This window comes from Candoia aspera, chromosome 8 (genome assembly GCF_035149785.1).
Source record: "Candoia aspera isolate rCanAsp1 chromosome 8, rCanAsp1.hap2, whole genome shotgun sequence".
Lineage (NCBI taxonomy): Eukaryota > Metazoa > Chordata > Lepidosauria > Squamata > Boidae > Candoia > Candoia aspera.
In genome coordinates this window covers 57,416,132-57,431,050 of record NC_086160.1, presented here as the reverse complement: position 1 = coordinate 57,431,050, position 14,919 = coordinate 57,416,132, and the positions used below count along the sequence as shown (strand labels likewise).

General features: G+C 38.2%; 1 protein-coding gene across 2 annotated transcripts in view; it reads left to right on the top strand.

The window, feature by feature from the left end:
- Positions 1-14,919, top strand: part of NFKB1 (nuclear factor kappa B subunit 1) — a 74,250-nt gene that overhangs the window by 41,824 nt on the left and 17,507 nt on the right. The window contains exons 12-15 of one of the 2 annotated variants that reach the window (XM_063310424.1): positions 8,793-8,927; positions 10,395-10,484; positions 11,262-11,420; positions 13,364-13,505. In XM_063310424.1, coding sequence (XP_063166494.1) covers positions 8,793-8,927; positions 10,395-10,484; positions 11,262-11,420; positions 13,364-13,505 — 526 coding nt within the window. The remainder of the gene's footprint in view (positions 1-8,792; positions 8,928-10,394; positions 10,485-11,261; positions 11,421-13,363; positions 13,506-14,919) is intronic. The other variant, XM_063310425.1, reaches the window with a different exon arrangement.

The window sequence follows — 14,919 nt, the reverse complement described above, 5'->3', positions numbered from 1 at the left end:
GCTTAAATATGGAGGTGTGTTGGAATGACATGATATGATGATACAGGTTATTGTAGAAGCTTCCCATATTTCTTTTCCAGTCCACCAGTAACATGCTCCACCTTCTGGTAGACTCCACAATGGAAAAGTTATTCCATCTCTAACAAGAAAAGCCATTTTTACTATCAAAACTTCCAACATTTTCAACACTGTTATTATATCACAGACATTCTTTTGTAGCCTTGGGATACTTTTCCATTAGTCAGAATTCCCACTAAACTTCCCAGCAGCTAGATTCAGATTAGCCATTTAATTTCCAATTAATTTAAGGCAAATACATAGCAGCTGAAATCAACTTCTAATGTCCTGATATTTTTGCACTCCTTCCACAACTAGTTTATTAACAGTATGCTTCATTCACAACCATTCAGAACGTCTTCTTAGAATTTTGAATGCATTTATTTATATTTTTTACTATTACCTTCCTTTTACCATCTCCACTCATACCTATCTGTTGGAAAGAATGTTTGTCTAACTCTACCCAAATACATATAGACAAAGAGATAGTTTGCGGGCCGAGGAACACTAACAAGGAGTCTTATTACATTTTGGTGTAGGGAAAGTGTTTGCTAATTCATCTTCTGTGGAAGTTCAGGGGGTGGGACACTCAGTACATGTGGCCCACTTGAAAGCAGTGGCTGCACATACCAGTTAGTCAATGATCTCTTCAAGTTCCAGAGTTAAAATTATAGGCATACCAAAGATTGTAGTGTTGTGAAGATCAGCACAGCTCTGAACAAAGGCAGATATACCTATGCTGACTTGGTTTTAACATCCCTTTTAAAGACTTGGGAAACTTAAGTCTGATGATCCATCTTAATCTCTTAGAATGCACCAAAGTTTTGGATTTCTTTTTCTTGAGAGAAACCCTTAACTATTTCCTAATTCAAGTAAACTGTCTTGACACATGGTTCCTTAATGGTTTCAGTGTCATAAGCCCTTTTTTAAAACGAATGAATTCATTTTTATCTACTTGTTATCTGACTTTTGGTTTTGGTTTTATAGTTTGACAAGAAGTACCTTCATCAATATTGTCACATCAGATGTGAAATATCTATGTGTCACATTAATGGGGAAGAGGAAGAACAGAACACTGGATAATAGGAAGAGAGTATTATTGATTACAGGCAATAGAAATAACAAATTATTTTGATAAACTTTACAAACTTTGGCATGCCTATAAAGACTGACTGAAATGCATTGATACAGCCAAATGTTACAAGAAAGAAATAACCAACAGTCAGGATATTTGGAGATGTTTTCATTTATTAATGTATTGATTCAATTTGTAAACCTATCAAACTTATTTCTCAAAAAACCACTTTCTTTTATAATTTTTTTAAAAGAATGTCACACTCTTAGTATTTATTTGATAGGTGTGCATGATATTTAAATTATTTTTCAAAGTGTCCTCTTTGGCAAATTTGTATTTTTATGTTGTCAAATAATTCTGATCCTGAAAATTTCCAAATTTAATTATCCATGTCTGTTGTTGTAGATATATTCCAATATTGTTTAGCATTTTGCTTTGATTTGTATTCATTGTTATTGCAAATACTGGTTTTATAAGCCACTGTCATCTTATAACTAATTATTTCAAACATTTAAGGGAATAAAGGCATCTAACAGTCCAAAATAAAATGTAAACAATTTAAAATATTTGCATTTTGAAAGGAATTTCCATGTCTGAAGGAAATAGATTTAATATTTGAAGTAGTACTTGACTCCCATAATCTGTAATTATGTAGGTTTGTTTTTGCTATTGTTGCACATGTTTAGTATTTGCAACTACATTTCATTTATTAATTCATTGTTTGACTTACATTCTTAATAGTACTATACATTTCATCCTTGAAAAAAATTAAGCAGATTTAGAGATAGCTCATTTATTTTCTAAAAGAATTGGGAGATTCCTTGAAGTACTTGTTGGCGCATCATGTTCTATTCTGATTATTCTAGTCAGGCTACAATAGATATTGTTCATCTCTCCATTTTTTTAAAGGATAGAGTATTTGTTCCATGATGTCCAAAATAGAAGATGCAGCTTGTACATGTCTCAGTTCTTCTCAGGAGTCTTTACTTTGCTTCCCACCCCATACTCTTTCCACCAATAACAACTTAGTCCCCACTTGCTGTTTCAGTGCTGTGGTGAATCTTTACCTTTCCTGCACACACTGCATGACTGATAAGCATATATGAGCTCCTTCAGTTTCACCAGATGCCTCTCATTTGTAATGAATGCTTGTAGAACACTCATGGCTATTTTACTTAGGTTCACTGTACTGAGTTAGAAAGGTACAGCATATCTTCACTAAAATAATTAATAGCCTTTAATTATTCTAGCAAGTGTAGTCACATGGCACATTAACAGTTCTTTCAGATGTGTTACCATTGTGTTACCATACGCAACATGAGAATGAATGGGCAAGCTGGAAATACATGTACAGCAGTAATAATGCAGCCAGCCCATATACTAAACATGCTCTGGCAAAAAAGCAGAGTCATTCTTGGCTTTGAACACAGGTAAACAAAACCAACTATTTCAGTATCAAAATAGAGCTTGTTTCCCATTCTTACAAATACTCAAAGGCAAGACTGATCTCAAGACAACTTGTGAGAATAAAATCTATCACACCTGAGGGAAGTACTTCAAGTATTAAAGGTTTGATAAAGGCAACAGCATGTAGATGAGGTGGACAAATGAGGGAACAATTGGTTTGTTCTTGATAGGTTGTTATCATAACTGACAGGAAGTGATGTGTATTAGGGAATTTCCAGATTTACCACTGAATTGATGAACTCTGTGCACTTCTTTTTTTAGGATTCAGAAATCTTTGTGGTATATGCTTGAACTTTGCAGAAGGTTTCAAAAATTCCCTAGGCACCTCCTGAACTATCCGGAGGCTTGTTGACTATCTGTCTATCTTGGGGAATTGCCCAGATACAATGGTCTACTTTGGTGGACATACCTTTCATTTACTAATTAAAAATATTAATGCAGTTCCAAGTATGTTGTTGTTTATTCGTTTAGTCGCTTCCGACTCTTCGTGACTTCATGGACCAGCCCATGCCAGAGCTTCCTGTCGGTCAACACCCCCAGCTCCCCCAGGGACGAGTCCGTCACCTCTAGAATATCATCAATCCACCTTGCCCTTGGTCAGACCCTCTTCCTTTTGCCTTCCACTCTCCCTAGCATCAGAATCTTCTCCAGGCTGTCCTGTCTTCTCATTATGTGGCCAAAGTATTTCAGTTTTGCCTTTAATATCATTCCCTCAAGTGAGCAGTCTGGCTTTATTTCCTGGAGTATGGACTGGTTGGATCTTCTTGAAGTCCAAGGCACTCTCAGAATTTTCCTCCAACACCACAGTTCAAAAGCATCGATCTTCCTTCTCTCAGCCTTCCTTATGGTCCAGCTCTCGCAGCCATATGTTACTATAGGGAACACCATTGCTTTAACAATGCGGACCTTTGTTGTCAGTGTGATGTCTCTGCTCTTAACTATTTTATTGAGATTTGTCATTGCTCTTCTCCCAAGGATTAAGCGTCTTCTGATTTCCTGACTGCAGTCAGCATCTGCAGTAATCTTCGCACCTAGAAATACAAAGTCTTTCACTGCTTCTACATTTTCTCCCTCTATTTGCCAGTTATCAATCAAGCTGGTTGCCATAATCTTGGTTTTTTTGAGGTTTAGCTGCAAGCCAGCTTTTGCACTTTCTTCTTTCACCTTCATCATAAGGCTCCTCAGTTCCTCTTCGCTTTCAGCCATCAAAGTGGTATCATCTGCATATCTGAGATTGTTAATGTTTCTTCCAACGATTTTAACTCCAGCCTTGGATTCCTCAAGCCCAGCTTGTCGCATGATGTGTTCTGCGTACAAGTTGAATAGGTAGGGTGAGAGTATACAGCCCTGCTGTACTCCCTTCCCAATCTTAAACCAGTCGGTTGTTCTGTGGTCTGTTCTTACTGTTGCTACTTGGTCGTTATACAGATTCTTCAGGAGGCAGACAAGATGACTTGGTATCCCCATACCACTAAGAACTTGCCACAATTTGTTATGGTCCACACAGTCAAAGGCTTTAGAATAGTCACTAAAAGAGAAATAGATGTTTTTCTGAAACTCCCTGGCTTTTTCCATTATCCAGCGGATATTGGCAATTTGGTCCCTAGTTCCTCTGCCTTTTCTAAACTCAGCTTGTACATTTGGCAATTCTCGCTCCATGAAGTGCTGAAGTCTACCTTGCAGGATCTTGAGCATTACCTTACTGGCAAGTGAAATGAGTGCCACTGTTTGATAGTTTGAACATTCTTTAGTGTTCCCCTTTTTTGGTATGGGGATATAAGTTGATTTTTTCCAGTCTTATGGCCATTCTTGTGTTTTCCAAATTTGCTGGCATATAGCATGCATTACCTTGACAGCATCATCTTGCAAGATTTTGAACAGTTCAGTTGGGATGCCGTCGTCTCCTGCTGCCTTGTTATTAGCAATGCTTCTTAAGGCCCATTCAACCTCACTCTTCAGGATGTCTGGCTCTAGCTCACTGACCACACCGTCAAAGCTATCCCCGATATTGTTATCCTTCCTATACAGATCTTCTGTATATTCTTGCCACCTTTTCTTGATCGCTTCGTCTTCTGTTAGGTCCTTGCCATCTTTGTTTTTGATCATACCCATTTTTGCCTGGAATTTACCACCGATGTTTCTAATTTTTTGGAAGAGGTCTCTTGTCGTTCCTATTCTATTGTCTTCTTCCACTTCTGCGCATTGCTTGTTTAAAAATAATTCCTTATCTCTTCTGGCTAACCTCTGGAATTTTGCATTTAATTGGGCATATCTCCCCCTATCACTGTTGCCTTTTGCTTTCCGTCTTTCTTGGGCTACTTCTAGTGTCTCAGCAGACAGCCATTTTGCCTTCTTGGTTTTCTCTTTCTTTGGGATGTATTTTGTTGCCGCCTCCTGAACAATGTTGCGAACTTATGTCCATAGTTCTTCCGGGACCCTATCTACTAAGTCCAGTCCCTTAAATCGATTCTTCACCTCCACTGCATATTCCTTAGGAATATTAGTGAGCTCATATCTAGCTGATCTGTGGGTCTTCCCTAATCTCTTGAGTCTGATCCTAAATTGTGCAATAAGAAGTCCGTGATCAGAACTACAGTCAGCTCCATGTCTTGTTTTTACCAACTGTATCGATGTCCGCCCCCTTTGGCTGCAAAGGATGTAGTCAATCTGATTTCGGTGTTGTCCATCTGGTGAAGTCCATGTATAAAGCCGTCTCTTAGGTTGTTGGAAGAGAGTGTTTGTTATGCAGAGTGAGTTGTCTTGGCAAAATTCTATCAGCCTATGTCCTGCTTTGTTTTGTTCCCCCAGGCCATGCTTACCTGTAATTCCAGGTGTCATTTGACTGCCCACCTTAGCAATCCATTCTCCCGTGATGAAAATAACATCTCTTTTAGGCGTGTTGTCCAGTAGGTGCTGCAGATCCTCATAGAACTGCTCTACTTCAGCTTGTTCAGCATCTGTGGTTGGGGTGTATATTTGGATCACTGTGATGTTAGATGGCTTGCCCTGAATTCAAATTGAGATCATTCTATCGTTTTTTGGATTGTATCCAAGCACTGCTTTAGCCACTTGACTATTAATTATGAAGGCTACTCCATTTCTTCTGTGGTCCTCTTGTCCACAGTAGTAGATCTGGTGGTCATTTGATGTGAAGTGGCCCATTCCAGTCCATTTCAGTTCACTGACACCCAAAATGTCGATCTTTAATCTTGACATCTCACCAATAACCACATCCAATTTGCCCTGGCTCATAGATCTTACATTCCAGGTTCCAATGGCGTGTTGATCCTTAGAACATCAGATTCGCCGTTCACCACCAGCACCGTCGGCCGCTAGCCATCCTTTCGGCTTTGAGCTAGCTGCGTCATCATGTCTGGGGCTAGTTGAACTTATCTTCTGTTCCTCCCCAGTAGCGTTTTGACCACCTTCCGACCTGGGGGTCTCATCTTCCGATGGTATACCAACATATCTCTGGTTGTACTGATCCATTTAGTTTTCACGGCAAGAATACTGGGGTGGGTTGCCATTACCTTCCCCAGGGATCGCCTTTAGTCTGACCTCTCTGTCATGACCTTCCCGTCTTGGGTGGCCCTTCACAGTTTAGCTCATGGCATCATTGAGGTGCTCAAGCTCCAGCACCACGACAAGGTAACGATCCTTTGCTGAAGAGTTCCAAGTATACTAGTTGAATATTGTCCAAATCTGGGAATACATATTTATTTTATATAATTGTTACTCTTTAGTATTTCATTTAAGTTCAGGGTTACTAAGTTGGGTGGCTGGGTGTTAATTTGGGGAAAAAACATTTATAGGAAATCTCGTGTTTACCAAGAAGTTACCTTATGTCATGTCAGACTTTTTATCCACCATGTCTACCACAGTCTACTCTGATTAAGAGTCGCTTTTCAGAGATCCAAGCAAAGGTCATTTACATCCACTGCTCTTTGATATTTTTCTTAACTGGAAATGCCAAAGATTGACCTTGAAATCTGTTGCAGGTGAAATACGTTCTTGTCCTACTCTGCTGTAATCTGTTCTAATGTCTCTCTGCCTTCCTCTATTTTTTCTCCTCCTTTGAACTGATTACTGATATATTATAGCTGTAGTATGGTATTCCATTCTGATTTTTTATTACATGGAGCTCTGATGAAGACACCATGTGCAGGTGGGAGAATTAAACTCCTGCCCAGCCATTTGCTTCACAATATGGAGAATTATTGTTAATTTTAATCCTTTAAAATATCATGGGCATTTTTCCATTATATCCTCTCTCTCCCTCCCTCCCTCTCCCCTCCCTCTCTCCTGGAAGAAAATAATAGGAAACCTTTTCCATATTAATGTCAAGAAAATTACATGGGCAGATCCATGAAGCAAGCACAAGTCAAGCTTGACTGTCCTATTACTTTCCTAGATTTTTCTTTTCCTATGCTTCTACATTAGTAGCTGTTTTGCCCTTTTGAGACCCTGAAATCTTGTAGCCTGTCCCTCCTTTTTATGATGCTAAATTATCCAGCTCAACATTGCTTCACGATGTTAGATTAAAATAAATAACATCAATAAGTGCAGAAAGAATGTTATTTTTCATTTGGTCATAATTCATGTTCTGTCTAAGCAAAATATAATGGGTTCAAGAAGTGTAACAAGGACAATAAGTATGAGGATGATGGAGCTATGTATATTTAACCTTCAGAAAGATTATTTTTAGTCATCTCTCTTGGGGATATGATAGCATAGCACCCTTTAGGTTCTGATGAGGTGCCACATTTCTCTATCAACCCAGATTATGTGGCTCATAAAATGTTACTGAATTAAAGGTAGGCAGTTTCTGGTTGAACCTTCCTAACAATAAGAGCAATATGCGGTGAATACTAAGGAAGGTAGTGGGCTTCCAATTATTAGCTATGTTTAAGCAGGGGCTGGGCAGCCATCTGTTGTAGATGCTTTAATTTAGATTGCTGTATTGAGCAGAATGTTGGGCTTGATGGACTAAGTGGCTCCTTTCAGTTCTATGATTATGATTCTATGAGTTTATATGCTTTTAGCTGAAGACAATAAGAATTAATTAGTATCATCAGTGGGAAAGTAGAATTAGTCTATAAGTTAGTTTGAGAACTGCCTTAGCTGCTAGTATAAGATACTTCTTGACCTATTTTGGGCATTGCTCATATCCTGGTATAAACCTAAATACAATTAGGCTTATTATTTGCCTGTGATTAATTGGAAGATCTTAAGATAAGTAAAAGGGGTCTTAGGAGTGGCTTGGGCATACATAGAACACTCATAGTTTCTTGCAAGTATAGTACCTCTTACTCCATCTTTCTCATTTGTGCTGTGTCCCTAGGATATGTAACTTCCATAACCTATTTTGACTGTTCTCATCCTTTCATGATACAGAAACGTCTCTTTTCCCCTTAGAGAACCTAAGGTTTTTAATTGACTGTTAATAATTAAATTTTATAATAATTAAATAACAATAAACAGTCCATGCTCTGGACTGGAATCAACATAGTTCCTGAGATACATTTGGCAATTTTTCATGTGTATACACAGCAACGCATTATTAAAGAATATAGGAAAGAGAAAATGGGAAGGCATATATCTGGAAAGGAAAAAAACCTTTAAGTACAGGAGGAAAAAGAGTTTTATTAATCTTGAAGTCTTTGCTAGTATGAGAAGTCAGCTGAGAGCCAACTGCTCAGATCAAAGGCTACTAAGCCCTGTGCAGAGAGTCCTAGACTAGGAGCTTAGTAAAGTTTGTCTGGTCAGGAGGTCTGTGATTTATTACCACATCCTCGTCAGATAGCCTAACAGTCAGTCACACTCTTAAATAACAGTATCTGCCTCATATCAATCTTCTGGATGACTTACATTACAGGCTATGCCTCAGTTTTCCCTGTATTGCCCCAAACAATGTACCAGCAATGAGAGAGGAAGGGCTGACTCTTTGAAATAGGGCCTCAGAAGCTCCATCTTACAAGGACTTATTAGAAAAGTAGATCCACAGCTATTTTTTATTCATTATTTATACAATCATACTCTTACAAAATGTGAGAATTCTGCTCATGTTTATGTAATTCACAGCACTAGCAGCAGGTATTGTTCCCTGTTTGATAGCCTGTTGCCTTCTGAGAAGAATAGATGTGCCTTTTGTCTGAGCTGCATCTCTCTCATCATTCCTTTGTTGAAAATGTAGACAAAGAAGAAGTGCAAAGGAAACGACAGAAGCTCATGCCGAACTTCTCTGATAGTTATGGTGGAAGCGGTGCAGGTGCCGGCGGAGGTGGAATGTACGGAGGAGTAGGAGGAGGTGGTGGTAGTGCTGGATCAGGTAAAGAAAAATGAGAATTAAAATGAACAACGGAAAATGTATTTGGGAAGTGGTTTTTCTTTCATTCCGGATCAGAGAATGTTGTCACTATGAAAGATGGGTTTTGTATTGCAGGAGGTTTAGGGAACCTGAAGAATTATGTTTTATGTATGTGGTTCCATACAATGCTGATCCTAAACTGCTGCCATCAGTACAGTTTACAGTTACGCACCTCATTCTCTGTGGGGTTGGATGGCTCTGTGTATTCACTGAATTGTAGATTAAGTAACACTGCTTTATTCCATTTAATGTCTTCATGAGGGAAAAATAGTACAATAGTACTTTTCATTTCTAAAAATCAAATATTTTCACCTGTACAGTATTTATCTTAATACAGTAAAACCTAGATTTTTATGCACAGTTGGGGAAGAGGTGTCTGTTGATACCAAATATCCTTCAATTCAAATGTATGTAATATACTTCCCTTTTACACAGTTTAGATAAAATTTATGAATTATCTGGAGCATTGTTTGGCAAAGCAGTCCACATTTATTTATTTAAATTTAAATTTAAATTTAAATTCATTAAATTTAATCCCCCTAATCTGTCAGGGGGAAATGGGTGGTCAGTTGTGTTCGCTCCTAGATTGAGGGGTTCTGCTCATGGTCACTCATGCCCTAGTCACCTCCTGGTTGGACTACTGTAATGTGCTCTACATTAGGGCCACCCTTGAAGAGTATCCAGAAACTTCAGCTGGTGCAAAATGCAGCAGCGCAGGCAGTTATGTGTGTTTCTAGAACAGCACATGTTATGCCTCTTCTCCACAAGTTCCATTGGTTACTAGTTTGTTTCAGGTCCAATTCAAGTGCTGGTTTTGACCTTAAAGCCCTACATGGCATGGCACCGGGTTATTTGAGGGACCGCTTCACCCTGATTACATCTGCCCATCCCACCAGATCCAGCAGGAAAGGCATGTTATGGGTCCTGTCAGCTAGGGAGCTCAGTTCCTAGGTGGCGGGCCTTTTCTGCTGTGGCACCCACTTAATTATGTAAATTTACATACAGCTCTATGTAAATACAAGGCTGGATCCATTTGTACTACTGAGATTTCTATATTGTCTGCTATAGATAGTGAGTTAGTCTAAATAATTTATGTTTCTGTTATTTGTGATATAATTATAAGGCCATGACATGAGCATGTTATCAGCATCTAGAGATGCCATAGTTTCACTTTAAAAAATGAGGAAATGACCTTTTTATAGTTGTTTTTATTACTTATAATCCAGATTTTTTCCTTGGAACACAAGAAAATCTACAGACTTCCATAGAGATTCACCAGGCCAAGACATCCTCCAGATAATTCTGTCAGTTGGAACTATTTAATGTTGCACTTTTAATCAGTAGTTCATTTGTGAATACTGTTCATCTGAAAAAGCTACAATTAATGATGTGCCTTCTAATCTTTTTTCTTTTCTTTTGTTTGTTTAGGATATGGGTACCCACCATATGGGTTTTCTGGTTATGGAACAATGAATTTCCATTCCAGCACAAACAAGACTGGTGCAGGAATGAAACATGGTAAAGATCAAAGGATTTTTTTTTCTCATTTGTGTTATTCGCTAGAATATTATTATATTTGTTATTACTATTAGTAGTCAAGTAATCTGAATTTGATTACTAAGATTTACTAAGATTTGTTTAATTTTTATAGTATGTGATTTTACCTACAGTATATGTATAGTCTCTGTAAAGGAGCAAGTTTGATAGCCTCCTGTTGCAAGGCCATGCAGTCTGAAATAGGTCATCCCTTCTGCTAAAAATCCACACAGAAATTAGACAAATAAAAAAAGCATTAAAGCCAACAGAATATTTTTTTCCAAAACTCAATTGTTGCTAGGGAAAACATACTTCAGGAAAGTCACAATGTACAGCGAGCAGAGTTATCATGTCTCCCTAGATAATCATGCTCATAAGGTCACACACACACACACACACACCAGAGGCCACTTGCAGCAGGTAGGTTTAGGGAAAAATGGTCCTATCACAGTCAGTTGCCGCTTTGGGGCGGTGAGGGGTAGTTTAGCTAAGGGGATAAGCTAAGATCAGATCTAAAAGTGCTGCAGATCATTTCTGGCCTGGCCCATTGGTTGTTGGAATTACTTAGTTGTGCTAAAAACTTCATGAATCAATGTCTTTTGCTTGGTGGGAAATGATAGCTGCTTCTCTTGGCATTCACTTTGAATGTAATAGAGGACAAGCCAGAACTGTTGCAATTTATACTCTGATGCTATATTCCCACTGGTTTTGTTGGATTTAAATTAAAAACTTAGTTCTCCATATTTCTATCTTTTTAAGGATTCTCAAATGGCATACCTAAAAGGGAAGATCAAATGTGCTGCAACAAAAAACACAAGAAATTCAAGGAAAAAATAGAGATCGATGATAAAAGCAAAACCAACACTGGATTAGTTTCTGAGATGGAAGAATATGCTGATGCCAACATTCATTTGCAAGGTAATCAGCAAAGTTTATTTAGCATCCTTGCATTTATCTAGGAAGGTGAGATGTTGATGAAGCCTTGGCTCTTACATGCAGTTCTTACATGAATTGTGCAGTTCCAGATGGTCAGGTTTGATCATTTCTGGAAACAGTGGGAAATCAATTTTCTAAATTCAGGCATCTTCTAGTTATTTTCTTATTACAGTAGAGGCACCTGTTACCTTAAAATGTAATGTGTTATCATTGCAGCATTGCATTTGTCATCCAGGAATGACTAATTTGCTGCTTTAAGTTTTATAAAACTGTTTTAAAATACAGTTTTGATTCAAGAAATAATATGCCCTTTGGACATAAGAATCATAATGTATACGAGTGTGTGTGTACTTACATTTGCGTCTGTGTGCATGTATGAATTTGTATGATTTAATCTGTCCCTTTAGAGCTTAAATTCAGCTGACTTTATAATAACTTAAAGATGTAACCTGCAACATCAGCTAAATAACAAAATAAATCAACACTGAAATGATAAACAGATCATGGCTAAATATTTAAAAAATGAGGATAAGAGTTTAAATCCTATCAATAACATTTAAAACCGTAAAGGCATGAGAGAACAGAATGGATACTCAGTGTTTGACGACTAACAAAAGGTGAATATTATTAGAAAAAAATTACATAATTGGAGTGCCACCCCAAAGAAGCCCATTTCTTGCTGCCCACCCAAACTCCAGTGATGGGAATACTTGAAACAGAGCCTTCGAAGATTACCTCAGCGGATGGAAATTCTTGCTGGAAGAGGGAACTTGCCAATCCTCCTTTCTACTGAAGCAAACAAACTACATGAAACATGTCCTGGCAAGCAAAGATCACGCATGGAAGAATGTTATGTCCGGTTGCATACAATGCATGTCAGTTCATATTAATTAACGAGCACAACTGCTGAATAAATCTGAAACTTTGAAGGTATTCTGGTGACCAAGTAGTGAAACAGCTTAACGTGTTTCCAGGGTTTTATACATAAAAACAGCATAAAAACAAAGAGGAATGCCAGCTCTTATTTGAGATGAGAATCAAAAGCCCCTGTATTTTCTCTGAGCCCTGCCAGGTAAACAGCCTTTCTGTCTCCCAACCCTTTGATTCAGTATCAAATACACCAGAGACCAGGCTGTTTTGTCTGCTTGCAACTCCTGCACAGTAATCCTTCCCACAGGAGGAGCAGCTCTGGTGAAGCAAGCAGAGGTGAAATTTGCCAGAGGAAAACAGCAATAGACCTACCATTTTCATGGCTTGTCAGTTTCAAAGAGAGCAACACCTTGAAATAGAAGTTTCCCCTCTATAGAAATAGTAGAGCCATTGTACAATTGCACCTAGTCATGGTATTGCTTCCTATACTTCATCTAGTAACTTTCATCTGGCATGGAATATAAAACTAACTTCCTTCCTTCCTTCCTTCCTTCCTTCTTCTGTTGAAACTTTATTCAGTTGGCCATCAGATACACATTGAGAAAAGGAAAGAAATACACATTTCTCAATTCCTCTTTATCTCTTTAAGGCCCACTGGAGCCTTCCAAAAAGTGACTTAGTGCTTTGGGTCAAACCCATTTCTACTTGTCTCCAGATTCTTGGATAATTTAGTAGATTATAAAACCTGATAAATATCTGTTAGTATTTACCATTTTTCCATTTGTGACATGGATGCTGTGACAGACCTTTTTTTACTGGACTCAGATCTTGGTAGAACCTACGCACAATCGTTTTGGGCTAAGAAACCCCAGAGTTGCCTACTATACAGATTAAATGCTTTGCTTGGGATTACAACTTCTGTGTTCTCTTGTAGGATGGTTTTGAAGTATAGAGGTTTTCATGTATTGTGTAGTTCTCTGGCATCTGACATACTCTGAGAAATTATGGGTGTATGTTTCTATTACAAATGAAAATGATCATTCCATGCCCTACAGATGCTTTCTTTTTGGAAAAAGCCATGGAACTTGCTAAGCGACATGCTAATGCCCTTTTTGACTATGCAGTCACAGGAGATGTGAAGATGCTTCTTGCAGTACAGCGCCACCTTACAACTATTCAGGATGAAAATGGTGATAAGTAAGTATGTAATACCAGGCCTCTTTAAACCAAATTTGTATAACATGATGGGATGGCACTTTGGTACATGATGGGAGAAACCTAACCCTAATTTCCCAAATTCTGTAAATGTTTTTCCATTTTAAATTATTAATAGAAAAACTCCTTTCTCAAAGATGCCCACAACTAGCCACAATGATGTCCGAATGAAAAAACACGTGTTGTAATATTACAATGCCAGTTCTGCCCTTTCATAGTTGTGTTGTGACATATCACACAAGTCTCAGTGAATCCAGTGACATTTACTTTCAGGCCAGTATACACAGAACTACATCTTAAAGACAGAGAGTACATGGTCCTCTGCAGAAGAAGAAAAAGGAGGGCTGAGTGATGAAATGTGCATCACAACATTGTAAAGCATATACAGACCTTTACAGAAGTTATCCTCTGCAGAGGTCCATGGCTCTCTGTCTTTAAGATGCAGTTCTGTGTATACTTGCCTGAAAGTAAATTTCATTAAAGTCACTGATACTTGTTTCCAGGTAAACCTGTTGAGTTTTTGAAGTATCATTCTCACTATTTTACTTTTTTCCCAACTAACAAATGTCATATTCTACTCCTGAGATGACACAGAAAGGGAAATAATGGTTCCAAAATGAGACTACATTCCAATGATTCATTGTTGGTGCTTCTCATTTAGAGAGGAAGAAGCAAAATTGTTTGACTCATCTCTATATGTAACATTTCAAGAACAGAATGAGAGGGTTTTTTCCCCTTTAACTTTGATCCCTTTTGCCTTTTAGATCAGAGAGAATTCATCCCTATCTTTTTCCAGAATGCCTTAAGTCTTGAGTTTTTTGCAGCTACATCCTTTGCAGTTGATTCAAATCAATCACTCTTCCAGAATGCACTGAAGAGTTTCCATTTGGAAAAAAAAGAGGATAATGGAAACACCCTATCTGGACATGATGGGAGTTGTAGTCTAACACATCTAGAGGGTTATCTGATTGGAGAAGACTACCTTCCTCCCATTCCCAACATCAGCTTTTGATACTTAACCTTGCCATTTCCCTTTGACAATTAATGAACAGGAAGCTTCTCAACTCTGAAGCTGCAGAAATTGGCAGGATTATATATTATCAGCTCTTTCTATAGCACTGGGAAGAAGCCCAGGAAGGTTGATAAATCCATGAAAGGCCAAACCAGAAAACCCTTTGTCTTTTCCTGTTTAAAAGAAATGAAGGATTGAAAGATTTTTGGTTCTGGCCAGTGGTGATATAATTGCTGCAAAGAGTTAGCTCAAATCAACGTGATTCCTACATCTCTAATGCAAGAGAATGAGAAGAGAAGGTTTCTTTCAATTGTTGCCCATTACTGAGCATCAGCTGAAAACAGCCCTGGATTAACCATTAAGCAAAATAAGCACATGCTTAGG